This window comes from Semicossyphus pulcher, unplaced genomic scaffold (genome assembly GCF_022749685.1).
Source record: "Semicossyphus pulcher isolate SPU_LCO1_2020_fin unplaced genomic scaffold, fSemPul1.0.p SCAF_9, whole genome shotgun sequence".
Lineage (NCBI taxonomy): Eukaryota > Metazoa > Chordata > Actinopteri > Labriformes > Labridae > Semicossyphus > Semicossyphus pulcher.
The window spans coordinates 20,640,124-20,659,079 of record NW_027211770.1 but is presented as its reverse complement, the minus strand read 5'-3'; the positions used below and the strand labels follow the sequence as shown (position 1 = coordinate 20,659,079).

General features: G+C 41.1%; 4 protein-coding genes across 4 annotated transcripts; 2 read left to right on the top strand and 2 right to left on the bottom strand.

Moving 5' to 3' along the window:
* Nucleotides 1–120: 120 nt before the first annotated feature.
* On the bottom strand, nt 121–2,899 carry isoc2 (isochorismatase domain containing 2). Its single transcript, XM_069656787.1, has 6 exons — nt 2,663–2,899; nt 2,243–2,367; nt 1,928–2,140; nt 1,595–1,665; nt 1,373–1,490; nt 121–271 (listed from the first exon to the last, which is right to left on the bottom strand). Coding segments are annotated over exons 1-6 (594 nt in total). The 5' UTR covers nt 2,664–2,899; the 3' UTR covers nt 121–205.
* A 206-nt stretch (nt 2,900–3,105) lies between these two features.
* On the top strand, nt 3,106–6,153 carry atg12 (ATG12 autophagy related 12 homolog (S. cerevisiae)). Its single transcript, XM_069656953.1, has 4 exons — nt 3,106–3,211; nt 4,566–4,702; nt 4,814–4,876; nt 5,971–6,153. Exons 1-4 carry the CDS (start codon nt 3,118–3,120, stop codon nt 6,028–6,030), a joined length of 354 nt encoding a protein of 117 aa, XP_069513054.1. The 5' UTR covers nt 3,106–3,117; the 3' UTR covers nt 6,031–6,153.
* Nucleotides 6,154–8,998: 2,845 nt separating this feature from the next.
* On the top strand, nt 8,999–13,553 carry LOC138583885 (germ cell-specific gene 1-like protein). Its single transcript, XM_069655935.1, has 6 exons — nt 8,999–9,194; nt 12,059–12,241; nt 12,415–12,462; nt 12,538–12,690; nt 12,825–12,936; nt 13,045–13,553. Exons 1-6 carry the CDS (start codon nt 8,999–9,001, stop codon nt 13,415–13,417), a joined length of 1,065 nt encoding a protein of 354 aa, XP_069512036.1. The 3' UTR covers nt 13,418–13,553.
* Nucleotides 13,554–14,792: 1,239 nt separating this feature from the next.
* Nucleotides 14,793–17,717, bottom strand: rcvrn2 (recoverin 2). Its single transcript, XM_069655936.1, has 3 exons — nt 17,337–17,717; nt 15,445–15,556; nt 14,793–14,982 (listed from the first exon to the last, which is right to left on the bottom strand). The coding sequence occupies exons 1-3, from the start codon at nt 17,715–17,717 to the stop codon at nt 14,894–14,896; spliced, it is 582 nt and encodes a 193-aa protein (XP_069512037.1). The 3' UTR covers nt 14,793–14,893.
* Between the last annotated feature and the right edge of the window lie 1,239 nt (nt 17,718–18,956).

Genomic DNA, 18,956 nt, shown 5'->3' with positions numbered 1-18,956 from the left:
TCACAGCTGGAAGAAGAAGCTCCAGCGGCCTCATGAGGTCACAGCTGCAGTAAAGAGTAAAGTTTCACCTTTGGGAAACATGAATACAAAAGCAGAGCAGCACACATTTAAAGTAGCAGCTTGACTTTATTGTAGCGCTTTATCAGTAGGAAGCAGTGAAATTCTGTACAGAATCGGTGGAACAGAATGACAGGAGAGGATCTGCCTACATCGCGCTGAAGAAGGCGAGGAGGCCGGTGTCAGGGGACGGGTGGATCATGAGCTTCTGGATCTGTCAATAAAGTTGAAAACATATATGTAAGTAAAAAAGTAGGTAAAGCTTTGAAACAAATTTCAAGCTAGTTTCCAAGTGCTTCACACACATACATGAGAAATATAAATAACATAAACATAGATACATTTAAAGACAATTTAAAACACAGATAAATGAGACATAGATGAAACCAAAACAAACAATGGATGGAGACATGCAACAAAAAAGGCTCATGGTTTTCAGAAGATGTTTAAAACAACTTAAAGATTCTGAAAATATGATACATTGGGAAGATGATTCAGGATGGGCTAAAACAGGAAAGGTGCAATTGATTGTTGTTGAAGTGCAGGATGGAAAATCGGAGTGGATGAGAAGTGAAATAGGGAATGAGGGCATCAGAAATGTAACATGGGGCAAGATCATGCAGCGGCTTGTATTTAACCGACAGGCTCTCAGACTGAATTTTAGAGCAACACATCGGAGACTTGCAATAGGGACTGTTGGCTAGTTAGAGTAAAAAACCTGGCAACTGCATTTTGCACCAACTGTGTACAATTTAGAGCAGCTTGACCGAGAAGCAAAATGTTTCTTTTGCCAGGGTTTATCCGATCCAAATATATTTATAAAGCACATTTAAAAACAACGGTTGACCAAAGTGCTGTACAGTCAAACTGAAAAGACACAGTAAAACAACATAAAAACACTAAAAACAACAGGACAAAAAAATGGTAAAAGCCTTTAGACCAGTAGGAAAGGAAAAGGAATAAAAAGGCAACTCTCATGCAGAGTCAAAAGCCAAGGAATTAAAGGTTTGATTTATAAACAGGCAGTGTGGGGGACAGCCGAACATGTGGAGGCAGAGTGTTCAGGAGCTCTGGAGCTGCAAATGCAGAGGCTGGGTCACTCCTGAGCTTCAGCTTTGACCTTGGGACAGCCAGAAGCAAGTATAGGTGGTTTGTCACTTATATTTTCTATGCTGGCAGCTTACTCAGCGTAAGCCATCTCAGGACAGGCCAAATTTGTCTTCCTTTGTAGTATTCTGCATGACTTCTATTTACAACACATCTTTACACACAAAATTAACTCAGGAGTGTATTAGAGAGCAGCTGCAGTAAGCACCTCCTTGAAGTTTGGGTGTTTAGCATCTTGAACCAGCTGCAGCAGGACGGCCTCTGTGGTGGTGAGGTACGCTCCGCTCTGCTTCAGTCGGGACAGTGCAAACAGACGGTCTGTCTGGCTGTGGAGGGAGACACAAAAGTAGTAACACACACATACACAGTTTCCGGACAGGTGGACTAGCCTATAATCAATGTAGGTAATAACAGTTCTTAGCAGAGATACCTTCTCGCTGAAACGGCGTCAGCAACGATATGAACCTCCATTCCCCTTTCAAGCAGGTCAAATGCTGTGCACTGTGGAAATGAGAGAAGAAGAGAGAGTCAGTGGACGCTCTGTGGCACACATAATAACATATTTACATGACCTAATGATGGGAAACATAGGTTAATAATCATCGTCCATATGTTGATATTTTAGGTAATTTGTAACTGCAATAACCAGTATGCAGCATTAATATAATTGTGAGTGAAAGAACTTCAAGTGGTCTTTTTTGATGCTGAGACAGATATTATGTCATTTCAACAGCTAAACTGCAGAAGAATTATGTGGTCTTACTGCAATACAGGCGTGCGCCTCTATTCCACACAGAATAGCCTGTTTGGGGTTCCCCAGGGCCTCAAGCTCCTTCTTGACCTCTTCTATCATCATGGTGAATGACGTTTTAGAGTGAGCTTTCAGGTCTGCTGCTCCCAGCTCTGGTACTGTGGGACCCAAGCCTTTAGGGTACTGTTCTGTCAAGATGGGGGGGATTTCCAGGACACGACTGGCCTGTGATATGGAGAAGATAGCAGGCAGATTGATCAGATCATTTTTAATTGATTTATATGACTTGTGTGTGTGTGTGTGTGTGTGATAGTGAGTTTTCCTAACCTGGAGCAATCTGGCTGCATTGCTGACAATGTTGTTGAACTGGAAGATGTTGGGTCTGAACTTCTCTTGCATGTCACACAGGAAGAGCACTGCATCCTTGGAGGAGAGCCTGCCGAGGTTTGCCACTGCAACAGCAAGGTGACCATAAAGTCGTGTTCAGATACATTTCTATTGATATTAATGGTACAGAGTTGAGGGTGAGGAACACTCAACGTTAAAATAGCACAGAGACTTTTTACAAAAACACTTGTAGGACTCTAACTTTGATTTTTTTTTTCACCTTAGGGCGACTTGTGTTAATTGAGGAAATATTTCCTCCATGATGTTGCATGGTCTTGATAACGATGGGACACAACAGTTGTTGTCGCAGCGTAAAACAAATTCATTTGAGCAAACTTAATCATGACAGAGTTAACTTACTGTCTGTGCCTGAATGGTCCGGTTGTGAGAAGGAGGACTGGGTGACAGGTGCAACAAAACTGTAGAAAGTTCAAATGTCCGGTTAAAGAATTACTTACTATGTGACGCCTCCTGTGTGATGAAAGAGAAATGTCACCTTTCACCCATTTTATAAGCAATAATGCAGTCAATATTCAACAAGATATACTACAAATATCTGCATTCGTTATGAAACTAATAAGTTATTGACATATATAGTAATAACTAACCTAGCATGTAGCAAGGAAGGCACAAGTTCAGCAGCCTTTTTTGCTGTAAATATAAACCACAACGCTCCAGAAGCGCATTGACCAATAGAATTGCGTGTTTTGGAGATTGATGTTTCTATCAACCAATAGAATGCGTCGTTTACAGCGAATCGCCATGCTAGCTCAGGTGGGTGGGAACATAAACTAAGCCAAAGTGGTCACCTGAAGATGTCTGACAATGCAGAGTCCCCGACAGAAACGCAAAAAGAGGAGTCACAGCCACCCTCAGACGACTCTGCGATAAGTGAAGAAAAGAAGAAAAGTAAGACGGTGAAACATATCGAAGATTTTAATCGATTCGCGAATATTACCTATCTTTTTAGAAGGAGTGTTGCTAGTTAGGTAGTAAATAGTTCCGGGTGTGTGACGTATGAAACACTTGACAGATATTTTGGCCAATAGGAAGTCTGTTTTTTTTCTGTTTAGCCAATAAGTATTCAGCTTTAATATAGGGTAGTGCTGGGCTGGAGAGTAGCTAAAGCTAATGCTAATATTATGAAAGCAGCCTACCTTAGTGCTTATATTCAATGCGTATGTTCTTATTGGGGTTGTTTATTCATATATCTTATCAAATACATTTGAGGCTAATACTAGTGGCAACTACACTTCTTGCGCATAACATTTATTTATCAAGGCCAAGCTAATAAGCTGCGGTTAGCTCAAAACTGTCAAACTGTCATTTCAGTTAGTTGTACATATCTTGATTTAAGTTTTAAAATACATTTGCTGAGGAATTTTTCCCTTTTACGGCATTAACAGCCTCTTAGAAACGTTAAGATTTAGATCGGTACTATATATAACAAAATTATTATACAGCTGTCTGTCCGGTTTTCAACGTTGTATCTATTTTATTCATTTTTCACATACATTAATAATACAAATAAAAATGAATAACAGGGAATACACGACACCAGCACTTAAACTAGACTTCTAGTACATGAGAAGAATCTTAACTACAATTAAATTGGCCCTGTATGTGCAGTCATTTTATATGTTAGGAAACAATTATAATGTTTTGTGTACAATGTTCAAAAACGGAGCTATGGCTTGATCGTGAGATCTTAGCAGCATAGAATCGGAAATTCTAATTATGTAATGATTCAGTTAATACCTGAGGATTCAGTTTATCTTTTGTTTTAATTCAGGAACTAAAATTTGTAACAAACCCGTTAAAGAAGTCTCACACAGGTCCTGCAAGAGTTTAAAGTAATTTAGTTAGATTGTTAGTTATTAAACCCTCATCAAAATGTTCAACAACAGTGAATCTCAATGCTTTTTGCAAAATTGCAAATTGCAACAAATACAGAATGTAATTCACAAAGAGAAATGTAGGCTTTAATAACAAATTGTTCAAGGCTTCAGGGATACCTAAAAGTATAACTGTATAGCACTGGCTTCTTATAAAGGCATGTAATCCTGCAGTATTCCCTGTAATTCTGTATTTAAATCACGTCATCGTGTTGTGGGTTTTTCCACAGTGGAATAGCAGTGATGCATCAGTTTAATGTAACACTTCTCCAGAAATTCCCCTGAACAGTTCATGTTTAGATTTGTCTGGACCAGTCTGGGAGGTTGCAGCAGCAGAACTTTCACTTGTATTCTCTGTCTGTTTATAGTTGATGTGTTGCTGAAGGCAGTGGGAGACACTCCTATAATGAAAACAAAGAAGTGGGCAGTGGACAGGGGTAGGACGGTACAGTCCCTGGCTCAGTTCATCTCTCGTTTCCTCAAACTTGATGCCAATGAACAACTGGTAAGGATGAAGTTTGTCCACAAGCTTGCCTTGTACAAAGGCTTAGAAAAGATGCTTCATGTCATTAATGTTGGACATATAACTGAAACTCTCTCTCTTTTTCTTTTTCAGTTTATATATGTTAACCAGTCTTTTGCCCCCTCGCCGGACCAAGATGTAGGGGTCCTCTTTGATGTGAGTACAATCAAACTCCTCTTTAAATGTCCCGTGCTTACAGCTCTTTGTCCTTGACATGAACAGATAGAGTTAAATTCAACAATGATGATTTCAAAGTGAAATCACATTTGTTGTCTTTGTTTTTTAGTCCACTTAAAACACAAGAATAAAAATCCACCCACTAGCTATTGCTTTAAACTACTTCATCAACAACCTGATGTTTGATACAAGTTTCATTCAGTTAAAGACCAAGAGATGCTCACGTTGCCAGAATTACAACATGAATTTAAGTGGGGTTTTGTTTTATTTATTAAGTAATTGAAGCAAATGCGCCGAGGCATATTAGTAATTAGAAACCTTTTTAAGAATATTAAATTGTGTTCACCGTTACATTAAAATTGTTTGACAATGTTCTTTGTCGTAATCTTTAAAACACTTTTTAAGAAGAACGGAAAAAAATGTAACTTCTCCCCTCTTAATAAAGACAAATTACTGTATATGCCTGCTCTAACAGTTAAAGCAAAGGCCCAGTCTTTAAATGTCTTCATAGTTGTTTTTATTCCAACAAACAAATAAGGAGACAGAACAAGAAGAATGAATAAATGGAAGAAAAAAAAAAGACATAACAGGATGTTATATCATAATTGGGCTTACAGAAATGACATCCACTTCCTGTATAACATAGGGAGAGAGGAGTGAGTTAAGAGGGACCACAGAAGAAGACATAAAGGAGGAGGGGTTGTGAAATGGAACATAAATACATTCTTGAGTTCGGAGGTCCTACCAGTCAAACATTGACTGTAACTGGATATATTTTGTGTAATTATAACAACAAAAGAACAAGAGTTAATGTACAAATGAAACCAATGGTGCTCAGTATGTAGCAGTGAATGTGTCATGTGGAGCTTTGACCAGCAGAGGGGGCAATACGAGGAAAGCTCTGTGATAAACTTGCAATTAATAAGTATTAATGTCTTAATAAGAAACAGCAAAGACCTCAAAGTCCACAATTCCCATTTGATAATTTCAGTCCTCTCACTGCCGTTTATCAAATTAATTTGACACTGATCTTTGAGTTATTTTCTCTCTTTCTCTCTCTGTCTCTTTTTCAGTGTTTCGGCAGCGATGGAAAACTGGTTCTACATTACTGTAAATCTCAAGCCTGGGGTTAAACGACTCTCTTCTTCTGCTCCGTCTTTTCTTAAAATGATCTCCAAACATGCACATAATGTTTGTTTTTGCCATTTTTCTGTTTTTGTGTACATACCCTTTGTAAATAAATTATTGTGACTATGCAGAGGCCTTCGCAGTGTTATTTTAAGGCGTCACATTTGGCACCCAAACATAAACAATTAACTTAGTGGGCACAGGATTTGGCTTTAAGCAGTGCGGGTGCAAAGCCAAATCCTGAGGAGGCGGGGGGATTTGTATTTAGTTCACAGTTTTCTCCACCCTCTCAGTGTAATAATTAAACACCTAGTAAAAGTGAAATTTATCAGGTGAGGACCTTAGGCTGATGGTAAATGAGAGGTTCTGGTTTTGGGAGGTTGAGAAGGAACCGCCTCTAAAAAGAGACAGACAGGAAGAGAGGAAGCTCTGCAGTAACAGATGGACTTAGAGGGATTACACGATTCAGGATGGGTTTGTGACATAAATTCCCAAGAAAGACAGAAAACAGAGTAGAGAGTGGTGTGGAGACAGACAACCAGACGCTCCATCAGCCCTGTGTCTCTGCTATCGGCCGGGGGGATAAATGGGGGAGCGCGGCTGTGGAGGTAAGGGTCACTGATGCTCATCGTGGAGGACGTACACCGGTGACAGACACGGAGGGAAAATATGAAGAGAGGTGTGACACGGAGAATCAACATGGAGCAACTAAAATCCAGTTTTTAAGGAGCTTGTTGATTAAGTGATCGTGAAGAAGGCAGAGATAACCGAGGATTGAAGGTTCAGAGGACTGCAGGAGGAGGAAAGTGTTGTTTTACTGTCGCTGTGACCTCGTCTCTGACCTGCAGTACTTCAGGGAACGAGGAAATCGTCTTGGGTAGGTACATGTTATGTTTTTTTTTTTTAATTGGGTTTTGGACAGATGTTCAGAGTTATGTAGTGATTTTCACTTTATTGTATTTTCTCTATATTCTAACATATAAAGACTAAATGAAGGATCAAGATAATAATCTTTACTTACAGCCTTAAAAACACGCATAATTCAGTTTCTCTCTTTTAGCTCTCATATAGTAATAGCAGCTTTAAGATACAGTAGTTTTGCTGCAGTCTGCAGGTTAAATGAGGCATGTTGAGTTTTTAATAAGCTTCTTAATATTTATTTTGAAAAATAGCCAAACCTTTCAGCACATCTGAAAATAAATAACCTTCACTTTATCACACAATAATGCGAACAATGAGCAGATTAACAAACACTTTCCGGGTACGAGATGTGTGTAATTGTAGCATAATCTGAGCATTAGCCTGCTTTAAAATGCTCAGGCTGCAGCCTTTTAAACCTGTGTGAGACACTGTGATGTGTGTTCAGTATGTTACCACTGACAGAGAAACAGACTGAGGAGTAAGATGTTTTGATACTGGAGGAAAACATGGTGAAAATCTTAGGGGATGTAAAGATTTCAGGACTTTCAAAAAATACAGGGACACATGTTGTTCTTAACATTTCAGAAATCACATAAGGCATTTATTTAAGGCCCTTATTTTTTGATTTGGTCAATTTGATTGTAAAAAAAAACAGTTCTGACATCTATACTAAAATATCTATGTGCAAAAGATTTTCAAATTTATACTGATTGTAAACTTCTGTTAAAATGTTTGCCTTCAGCCATCCGAGCAGCAAAGCTTTCACTCAGTCGTTGATTAGGTTTTATTCACTCCCGTTTTCCAAAGTTGTTTCCTAAAGTTCTCAGCATTATTCAGACACCAGAGACCACCAGGGATCTGTTCTCATGCAGATTAGGGATTGTGCCAGATTCACTTGGTTTAACTACAGCTCTGTTGTGTTTCAGGGTCTGTGGTCTCACATTGAAGGAAGAGAGAGACTCAGACAGCAGACATGGTCAGAATGCTTTTCACACTAAAACACACCTAACACAAACAGATCAGAGCAGATTATCAGGGATTACGTGCAACAAAATTCATTTAGATGTGTGGTTTAGCCATAATTTCATGGAAGAAATAATCTCTTGTTTCTGCCCCCCTCTCCGTGTTTTCTCCAGCAGAGGGTCCTGCAGAGGAGTTCATGATGAGCGGCAGGGTCAGGCCTGAGTGTGTTAATCAGGAAGCAGGGAGATATTAGCGTGGCTAACAGGATAGCATGCAGGACTGATTTTTCCATAACACCCCATTGTAAACACAACTGGTGGGCTCATGTGATCTCAGGCAGTTTGATGACTCTTCTTGACTTATAAACACAAGTTATATGTCACCTTATGGACTCTGAGTTTTTATCCTTTTTGAGTCCCATTCAACTTTTTACTTTCACTTTCTTGCCAGAGGATGAATTGAGTTTAAAGATGTCCTTTATTTCCTCTTTTGATACACAACTATTAATGATAAATTCCACTATTTTTAAAGGACCTTAAACTTTTTAGAGGAAGTTCATTCACCTCAGGGATCAATAGCAGAATATCACACTAAAGCTGTCTGGCCAGCAAACTGTTCTGTCTTTGCATCCCACCGTCCTCTCCCAGTGTAAACCATCGTCCCCCTGAATCCCCTCTTCTTGTTCATTTTTTTGGATTCCATCTGTCCTTTCTTTCCCACGTGTATCAACTTCAGAGCATCTTATCCCGCTCCCTCCTTCCCGTCCTCTCTCGCCCTCTTTATCTTCCTCTCTTTCAATCATGCTGCATTACAGTATCGCTTAGTCAGCTGTGTTTTGTCATCTTCATCCCGCTCTGTTACATCACATTTATCTTTGTTTTCCATTTAAACCTGGCAGCTCATCGCCCCTTAAAACCTCCCCAAAGCATCTGTTCTGCCCTCTCGGCTCCATCTGTGCCCGCACTCGTACCTTCTGTCCTGTTTGTCCTGTTCCCACGTGTAGTTTGCCCCCCTCTTTGCCTTACCTTCTCCCCCCCTCGGTCTCTCTGTCTCTGGCCTCCCCCTGCCTCCCTCGTCTCCTGCGTGGCCATGCTGGAGGGTATGTCCCGCCGCTCTCGCTCCCTGCTCTCCCTGACCTTGACCACTCTGGCTCTGGCCCTCTCCATCCTGGCTCTCTGCACCTCTTATTGGTGTGAGGGCACGCACAAGGTGGTGAAGCCCCTCTGCCTGTCGCCTGTCAAAATGAAGAACTGTGGTCAGAACAACAGCGAGCCTTACACCACAGGTACCGAGACGTTTCACTGTATTCTCAACCGCATGTGCACCTTTATTGTACTTCCTGTTGTTTTCTGTAAGTAAACTGTAGCTCTTTTTCTCTTGCTGGCCCTTTAACACAAATGTGCGAGCATGAATATATTTGAATATACACTTTTTGAGATGCATGCCACCTTTTATACAAACAGCTCCCTACATGTTATGACAATGATTTGTGCCAACAGATCATTTGTCCAACATGCTTGCAGCATTTTAAGAAGTATTCATATCCCCTGTTTAAATAAAAGTAGTAATACCACAGTATAATACTCGATCACAACTTGAAGTCATGCATTCAAATTGTATAAATATGTTATTATTTCACTCTGACATGGAGCGAAGAAGAAGTCCAGTAATAGGGAGTACGACATGAACAATTACATCATCATTTTTCTTGTGTACAGTTAATCACAGTGGTCAATGGAACTTAGTCAGAATAATAAGCTCTAAAGTGGCTTTAAGTTTCCCTTCTGTCTGCAAAGTTGATGAAGTCACAGTGAACACATAAACAGACAGTAACAACAAAAGGTTGCCTGGCGACTAATACTGAAATCTGTGGCAACATGTTCACGGGTGACAGTACGTTGTAAACAGCGTGAGGTCATGGATTCATACCAGCTGACATCAACTGTCAAGTGATGTTTTATGACATCAGGCAACAAACAGACATAATTTTTATGTAGAAACATAAGACTGGGTCCCACCCATCGTAGCCACATATTACCCCGTCTCAGTCATTTTAGGTTCTTATTTGTGCTGCTAAAGAATCTGCACAATCACTATAATTTGAATCAGACTCTATAAAACAGAGCAGATCAGTTACTTACTGACCAGTTATTATGAATGAATGAAACTGTAGTAAATAGACTTTTAGTAAAGAATGAGACAAATCATTCAATGTGAATTAAGTGAATTCAGTTATTTTTAAACCTGGGCCTTTTTTTACACTTAGAGGTCCAAATGCCTCATAGGGACAGTTGCTGGAATTGTTCCAGTCGTTGGTTAAGCCTGCAGCAATGAGCAGGCAGTTATGGCTGCCAAGTACAGGCTCAGGTTGTTATCCTTAGTGTTTGTCAACATTACATCAAGGATTCCTACAGAGATCGTTTTCTTTTAACCCCAAACAGTCGATATGTCACTCTCTTCAAAGCAACCAGACTCCATTGAGAAAAGAGGAATTAAACCTAGCGGAATACAGGAGTTGCTGATCTACCGCTGCCTTTTAGGTTAGTTTGTGTTCTCGTGACTTTTCTGTTTTAATGTTTTTTGGATCCGACAAAGTATTTGAGTCAGATACAATACCACAAATAAGCTAACCAATCAAGGCAAGATAAGCAGCTCCCATTTTCTACAATTCAAAATGTCTGTTTTTGTCAATGGAGTTTGGTGGCCTTGAAGATAGCAACGTAACAGGTGTTTCTGGTTTAAAAAAGGATGCAACTCTTTAACAAGAAGGTCTTCTTCTGTAGGGATCCTTTCTGGGAGGTGGTCTGGCATGTACAATACCAATTTGAAGTTCTCCTTTCTGGCGCATTTGTCCCAAAGGATTGGGGCCTGTGTCCACTAACTGGGTGTTTTTGCGCTTGTAGAGCCCACAACCTCAGTTTCAGAGCGTTTACCACCAGCGCTAATTGTTGCTAGGACACCAAAGTTGTATTGCGGCACCTCCGCTTCCCTTGGTAGTGACCGTTAAGTCTGTTTTAAATTGCTCTGTGTGCTTAATATTTCCTTTTTTTACGGAATAAACTGCCAGTGCAAAAAGCACTGTTAGTGGACACAGGCCCTTACATTGCAGCCAATACAGCCCATCTCACGGCTGCACGCTGAAGCAATCTTCTGGAGTAATTCCAAAACTTTTTGTTCCAATTAGTAATTTAGACCCCAAAAGATGTCAAAATATTGCCCTTGTGTACAAATATTTAAATTCCTTTTTAACTTACCCCAAGGCCTTGACACAAACTGAGTTGAATCCCAGCCCTGGTCAGGTGTCTGGGATAAAGTGGATACTCTTTGTGTATATATAGTTTGTTATGTCACGTTGACGCCTACCAAAATATTGGCCTTGACTCTTGAACCTGATTACACAAGCGTTAAAGTTCCTGATCTTTGCCCTGTGTCCCTGCATAAACCCAATACCTCGAACTAATCTGACTGCATAATATGTCAGGCCTCTCCACCTGTTAGAAACTGATTGTCCTTGGTTTGGGTGTTTTATAATCTCTTTTTGCCCATACCTTAGTCCCTCACTGTACTTTATTTTGGTTTAGTATTAATCTGTGGGTATGAGAGTGGCTACCAGACGTTAATTCAGCCACGAGGAGAGGTTTACACTGCCTGCTGCCTGGTTTTAATTTCTCAACAGATATGCTTAATCCACACTGAGATTAACAGCTCCTCCTGCATAAAGGAATCATTTTACACGTGCTCGTAGAGAAAGATCCACCTTTACTGTAGTAAATTTAACTCTCCCTTATGCTTCAAATCTGATTTACAAACACAAGGTGGTGGCTAATCAAGCTGCAAGTTTGTGTAACCATAAGACACGAGGGCATGTTACTTTTGAGACAGTGGTGCGGTTAACAGACATGCATGATTTGCACCAGATGTTGTGCACTTACTGTATGTTTGAACGTCCGCACAGGAAGTCCTGTGTTTGGTTAGCGTGCAAATCAGTGCTCCTGTTTGGGTTACTAGAAAATACTAGAAAATTAGTTAGAGGGTGTTTTAATAAAGAGCTGTAAAGAGACAGCCCACCCACTGACCGACTCTGTTATCCATATCAGGATTATGCAGCTGCAACAACGCGCCTGACATGCTCTTCTCATTGTCACGCAGAGAGCCCCACTCAGAACCCCTTCAACCGCACCCTGTCTCCTGCCAGGAGGGACGAGCTGGCCAAGATCAGGCAGAGGCAGCTGGCCAACGCGGTTCACTACATCTGGGAGACGGGGGAGGACAAGTTTGCTTTCAGATACTTCCACACTGGTTTCTGGGAGAGCTGTGAGAAACACAATGATGGTGAGCCCACAAGGCACACTCACATCTGGTAGCAGTATTAGTTAGGCTTATTTTGTATTTTCATGCATTTTAAGGTTCTTGTCAGCGTCAGCTCTTAACAAATGCTTTACTTATGAACTCAAGGAACATTTTCGCTATTCAATTTTGTTCATATCTGTTCATTTTGTCTGCAGGGGAGAAGTGTCGGAGCTTTATAGATCTAACGCCTGGAGAAACACAAGGTCAGTTGTGTTGTCCGAAACCATGAAATGCTTTGTGTTTGCATGTGTTTCTAATATTCCTTTCAAATGTTGCAGGCGTGCTCTGGCTGTCAGTTATTTCGGAGTTTACATACATCGGTCTGCTCGGGATGGGCTTCCTTCTGATGTGGCTGGAAGTCTTGTGTTCCCATAAAGAGATGCACTCTCTGAAAATCAATGCCTATGCAGCGATCTGCACTGTGTTGTCAGGTGAGACTTAGCCTTTCCTGTAATTTTAAGTTCATATCGTAACCAGCGGCTCCTAACAACAACTTTTCTGTTTTGTTAGTTGATCTTTGTTTTCTAGACTTAGTCTAGCTCGATTTGTTTCATCCTCCATGTAGGTCTTCTTGGGATGGTGGCGCACATGATGTACACCACAGTGTTTCAGATGACAGTCATCGTGGGCCCCAAAGACTGGAGGCCTCAGTCCTGGGATTACGGCTGGTCATTTGCGTAGGTGGCACTTCTTTAGTCACAGCACACGCACCAGTATTATTTAAGCACACATGATGATATATGATGACAAGTCATCTTCTCTCTCTTCTAAATCTCTCTTCCTAGTCTCGCCTGGGTGTCCTTCAGCTGCTGTATGGGTGCCGCTGTGGTCACACTCAACTCCTACACAAAGACCATCATCGAGCTCCGCCGCAGACAGAGGCTTCGTTTGGAGGAAGCGAGAGCCGCCACTCACGCTCCCGCTTACGATGAGGTCGTCCCTGGAGGTGGGCTCTACTCAGTCAGCGGCCTACTGCAGTGTCCAGAAGGCATGATCGACGTAGCGTGGGCCCCGAATGGCGGCGTGGTCGGAGTGGGAAACGGGGACGTACCGACGCTGGTTTTGGTGGGAGGCTGCGGGCCAGAGGGGTGTGAAGACTGTGAGAGGGAGATGGATGAGATGGAGGGGGCCATGGACCGGGTGGATTCACCCTGTTAGAGGATTATTTATAGACACAAACTAGACAAACTGAAAAAGGAAGGATTGCTGGAGAAGCCGTTGAAATCCAAACATATCAAAATCTGAGGACTACATTGTTTGTAGAGGTCACACTGACATGCAAGACAGCGTGTTTTCTGGGTATTTCTCAGTGCCTCTTGGTTTTAAAGAATATTCTATATATGTAAATAACTTTTAACGTTTATATAATGGTATTGTTTCTGTATTTATATATTATGCGGGATGGATGTTTCTTCGCCTATTCCTTTAGATTATATTTTAATATATCTCAGCGGGACGTTCAACACGCTCCTTTATGAAAATCTCCTCTGTCGTCTGTCACAATTTGGACAGTGACATCATTTTAAATCAGCGCATGTACCGCCTGATCTACGACAAACAGCGTCTCTCTGCAGATGCAAAGACAAACCGGTAAGAGAGACACATAGAGAAAGAAAGATTACAGAGATTTTGAAAAGTCTGCTCTCTGATGTTGAACAGAAGATTATGTGTAAACCAGTAATCCCGAGTTGGATGGGAAGGAGGAGGAATAAGGGTGAGGAGAGAGGGTAGGCATGTGAAGGGACGGGGAAGGAGAGGGCGGAGTACGGGGTGGGGGGAGCGAGGAGCACACACACATTTAAAGAAGCTGCAGCATAAAACACACTTTCAGGGAAATCATTGTTTTTAAATGGATATTATGTTTGGGAATTACTTTGTTCCATGTGAAAAGGGGAATAAATGTACCTACGTTTACCTTAACTGTCCTTAGGTTATACATTTGGGATAATCCTGGATTTACTGTCAGGGATAAATGCAATGAAACATTGAGACGAACAGCATCAATTTTGACAGCTTTATATTATTAAGCACGTTTCTAGGTCATACACGAGTTTATTGTTATTTTTGGGAATGAGAAATAAATGGATTTTGACACACAGATGTATGAGAAATCCTTTAATTCATCGAATAAAGTACAACACTCGAGAGCTACGACTTTTATTAAGACATTTCCAATTCTGTAAAAAAAAGCTTTAAGCGCTAAAACAACTGGTGTTATCTAAATGATATACCATTCACTTCTTCAGAGCCAGATTTCACTTTAACTACTTTAAAGGAGATTATTAATAAGACAATATGTATCATACGCACTCCTGATGTATATATATATTATATATATTGTATATTCTTCAAGTTATTCACCATTAATCCTCTTGTTTTTAGCTGGACACGTTTTAAAACACTCCTCTATAAGTTGTCTCTCTTCCTCTATGTGATATAAATTCAATAACAAACATAAGTTACACAATTATAGAACATGAATGAAACTTACTGAAATGTTAGTTGCCACCAAGACACTGCAGACACGAGTATTTACACAGAGTGGATTAAAGAGGAAGGAAAGGGGGGAAAAAAGAGTCTAAAGAGAGAGCGAGAGAGAGAGAAGGAGGAGAGGGGGATGAAACAGGATTGACTTTATTGTTTGAGAGGTTCGTAGTGGATAAGACGCATCGCATTCTCGTTTTCAATCACTCCTTTGATGAACTCTCCTTCGGCCAGTCGCTCTGTGAGAAGAGTAGAAAGTACAGCATGTTACAGTGGGAGAAAAACAGTAAATAAGCCATACAGAAGATGAGGTTTAATAATGACTCTTATCTCGGAAATCCCCTCTTATCTCCCGTGTGGGTGTGCTGTGTGAGAGTAGCATGCAATGCAGAGGAGTCAGTTCAGGTTTCATGGCTGCTACATACATAATAATGCTTGCATGACACAAAGGGATGCTGTAACTGTGGACGTGGCTCCAGGTGGATTTAATGCGTGTATTGTTATTAAGCCAAAACAGCTGACTGTCAAATGTAATCTTTGCTGCAGGACGTAAGAACAGCTGCTGAGGAAAGGTAGCAGGAGCTTATGCTGACTTCATCTCCCTCTAACATAAGTACATAGTGCTAAGAACGCATTGACCTGTCATGCACCCCGAGGGCGCAACATATACACACGTGTGGCATGTGTGTCATTTCGCTCACCGTTGTCTTTCTTGTCGAAGAAAGACCACAGCTTGTTGGCTCGCTTCTCGGGTGTGTTCTCATCCTCTGGTAGCTTGCTCTGCTCCTCCTTGGGGATCAGCTTAAATATGGCCTGAGAGGGGGGTTGGGTATAAGATCGGTGATTATGCGGCACCATTTCTCTTACACAGATAATGTATGGGACATCAAAGCAGCATGCAAAACAAGCATGAACAAGTAGCATGTAGCAACAGAATAAACTCACAGCTTATGTGAATAAGACACTAATTCACTTTCCTGTATGTTTGTGTTGTTTATGGAGATTCATCAACTGTATTCTCTGTGCAATTTCGCTGAGTTCAAACAAATCTACAAACAGAAGTAGCCTACAATTAAATCTAACGCACAACTGTAGCCTGCACTCCCCACGTGACAGCAGATCTGACTGCTACACAAGCAGCCATTGAGTGCTCAGTCATCACATTTACCATGCAGGCTATCTAAGAGAAAAAATCCACACGTCAGATGTGTCAAAATGATTATTGAAGCAGCCCGCAGCAGCACATTCGGGCCCGTGTGCCATTTTTCAGTTGGAGTTAATCTTCAATGGGCCACTTGGAATCAAGCAGATTGTAAATGACTGTGCACTTTGTGTTCAGGTCTTTAAGTGTGTGTCCCACTTAGAGAGGAAGCACTCATCTCCCACATTTAAGACACCTAGATTAACATGGATTAGTGCCAAGACTCAGGCCACGGGCCAAACACCAAGATGGCTTCTCTCTCCTCTCCCTGCCTGCGCTGCTCCTCCATCTTGGCCTCACTCTGATTGTGTGGTTTGTATAATTCACACTGTGAGTTTGGAAATGAAGAGTAATTACTGCTGATTATAAAAAATGAAAACAGAGCTGCATACAGATGTGAATACACTGAAAGACACATCATCCCTTAAATAATCCTGCACATCAGTGCAATCTGCATCTCTCCACAGAGTCTAATTTGCTGTGGGTTGTTGAACTTGAATGCAACTACTTTGTGCAGTTGTTGGTAAACATGATGCATATGAACAAAGACCAGTTGGCCGGGATTTAAATCCCATTACAAGCCAGCTGTATGCTGAGCTGATCTGTTTAAACCTCTTACAATACAATATCATCTATCATGAAACAGAAAATCAGAAACTCTAAACCTGCATCAGCCTGAGGTTTGATTATATGAACACAATATATCACAACTCTAAAACATAAAATGTGTAATTATCTTGTAATAAGCACAAATAAACTCCATTCCAATTTGTGCTACTTGGATAAAAGAAACATAGATGAGACTCAGGGATGATGATCAGTGCCTGTATTGACAGAGAATATAAGAGCAGTCTTGCTTAAGAGTAGGGCTGCCTGTATTGTCTAAGAGCTAAACCTGTTATCACAGAGATTATCAGGAGGTCAAGGCTCATATAGACGGCTAAGTGGGCTGCCAATTAGTACAGAGACCTACATACAATAAGAGCAGCTCATTTTACATGGGCTGTAAAGACAGTGGGCAAAGTACCAGGACAACCTGATAACATGATGCCGTCCAAAAACAATAATTCTCCCAAACTGCTGCCTCAAAAACAGCCTTGGAGTTGCATCAACACCTCAAATCAAAGACAATTAAAATTAAGAACTAGTATCTGTCAAAGCATTATGGGGCTGGCTTGGTAATCCTGTTGTAAAAGACAGCCTCTCTGCCTTTAGCGCTCCATCTCAACTTAGTTTGATTCTATTCTCCATAAGAGAAAATCAACACTGAATCTCTAACTCACGCTGAAGCAGCAGAATGTTTAGAATAGGAAATATGATCACATTGTAGAAACACTGGATAGAACTCATCATCACTACTGTCATACACGTCACTGCATGTGTCCTCCTCACCTGGCAGATCTCCGTCACCTCTGTCTTGTTGATGTATCCGTTCTTGTCGACGTCGAACAGCGAGAAAGCCCACTCCAGTTTTCGGGTCGTCTTCCCAGTGGAGGTCATGTGCAATGCAATGATGTACTCCTTGAAGTCCAGCGTGCCGTCATCGTTGGTGTCAAAGGAGCGAAACACATGCCGCGCGTAGCTCTTGGCATCGCTCTCCGGAAAGAAACGTGTGTAAATCTGCTCAAACTCTTCGGGTGATATGCGTCCCGTCGGGCACTGCTTCTGAAAGTTCTCGTACCACTGGCTGATCTCATTTTCAGTGAATTTGGTGCTGAGCTTCAGGTCCTCAAGGATCTCCTTTGATAGTGCGCTACTGGTGGTATTTCCCATTGTAGTTGCTTTAAGTGTCTTAGCAATGTGTCAGTTCTGATAAACTCACCGGCAAATAGTTGCCACCTGAGTTTTTATCTTCTCTCGTGCCACCTGAACTTCTCTGGTTTGTTCTCCGGCTTGACCTTTCCTGTTGGTGCTTGAGAGGAACCTGCAAGTGATTGAAGAAAGAAAAATTACACATATGGCATAGTTAAATTTATTGATATTACTAAGTTAATATCAATTTCAGGATGACGAAAATGCGTGAAAGCTTACCTGAGTGTTGTGAGGGCAGGCGATGACTGGGGAATTGAGTCTCCACAGTAAGACAGTGACGGATAAGGAGGGCTGGGGAAAACACACTCCTACCAAGGATGACCGGGATAATTCTGTTAATGCGGGATTTAAGGTGGCTGAGCTTTAGACTAAAATGAACCCCCAGATACTAATTTCCTCTATTGGGTATGGCAGGCTAGAAAGATGTATAGAATATGACCGTGCTGAGTTCATTCCTTTGTTTATTTTTAGGAATACACCATGTGGTCGGGTTAGAGTTAAGGGTGTGGTATCAAAAAATTGACTTAATAACTGAAAATTATTAATTAACCAAGTTTAAAAGCACTTTATCATTCTATTGTAGTTATAAACACTTCATGAAGTAAGAATTATTTTAGTGCTACAGAATCTTAAAAACGTAAACGTTGCTTTTTCACACCATCACACAGATTAGTAGACAGTACATTCCAGTAAATATGGCTCCAGGTGGGTTTTTCAAAGCTAGCTTTAACTTGTCCACCAGTGTGTCTGCTATTTCAGTGGTGGCCTTTCAATGGGTTTAGCTGACCACTGACATCTAATTCCAGACTACCATCTGTCCAGGCAGTTTAGCTCCCTACTCCCACCCACCTCCAATCCCACCTATGCCCCTTGCATCTTCCTGTCTGTGTCCTTCTTGTCCCATGACCTCTGTCCTATCCTACATGAGCTATATGTTTCCCTCCTTTCTCTGACTTTTGAGTCTTTAGTTTAACTTATAAAAGTTTAAATGTGTTGCAACTCTTTAATTACACAGAAATGTTATGTTTTTGTCTTTCTGCAGCCCAATTCCTCTTCTTTTATGCTCCCTGGCTTGAAAAAGTGTTCTCTCATGAACTAAAGTCTTTGTGTTTTACAGTACGACTCATACAAACACGCACAGCCATGACTTCGCCTTCATTTTCACAGGTTTGAATCGTTTTTACCCAGTTCCTTCTGACT

Coding starts and splice junctions, on each gene's coding strand:
- isoc2 (XM_069656787.1), bottom strand. Junction 2,141..2,242: donor ATGCAGCCAGATTGCTCCAG/GTTAGGAAAACT, acceptor TCCATATCACAG/GCCAGTCGTGTCCTGGAAAT. Junction 272..1,372: donor AACACCCAAACTTCAAGGAG/GTGCTTACTGCA, acceptor CTTTATTGACAG/ATCCAGAAGCTCATGATCCA.
- atg12 (XM_069656953.1), top strand. CDS start 3,118: ATGTCTGACAATGCAGAGTCCCCGACAGAAACGCAAAAAGAGGAGTCA. Junction 3,212..4,565: donor AAGTGAAGAAAAGAAGAAAA/GTAAGACGGTGA, acceptor GTCTGTTTATAG/TTGATGTGTTGCTGAAGGCA. Junction 4,703..4,813: donor TTGATGCCAATGAACAACTG/GTAAGGATGAAG, acceptor TTTCTTTTTCAG/TTTATATATGTTAACCAGTC.
- LOC138583885 (XM_069655935.1), top strand. CDS start 8,999: ATGCTGGAGGGTATGTCCCGCCGCTCTCGCTCCCTGCTCTCCCTGACC. Junction 9,195..12,058: donor CAGCGAGCCTTACACCACAG/GTACCGAGACGT, acceptor ATTGTCACGCAG/AGAGCCCCACTCAGAACCCC. Junction 12,937..13,044: donor GATTACGGCTGGTCATTTGC/GTAGGTGGCACT, acceptor CTCTCTTCCTAG/TCTCGCCTGGGTGTCCTTCA.
- rcvrn2 (XM_069655936.1), bottom strand. CDS start 17,717: ATGGGAAATACCACCAGTAGCGCACTATCAAAGGAGATCCTTGAGGAC. Junction 15,557..17,336: donor AGGTGACGGAGATCTGCCAG/GTGAGGAGGACA, acceptor CCCCCCTCTCAG/GCCATATTTAAGCTGATCCC. Junction 14,983..15,444: donor CTTCGACAAGAAAGACAACG/GTGAGCGAAATG, acceptor CTCTTCTCACAG/AGCGACTGGCCGAAGGAGAG.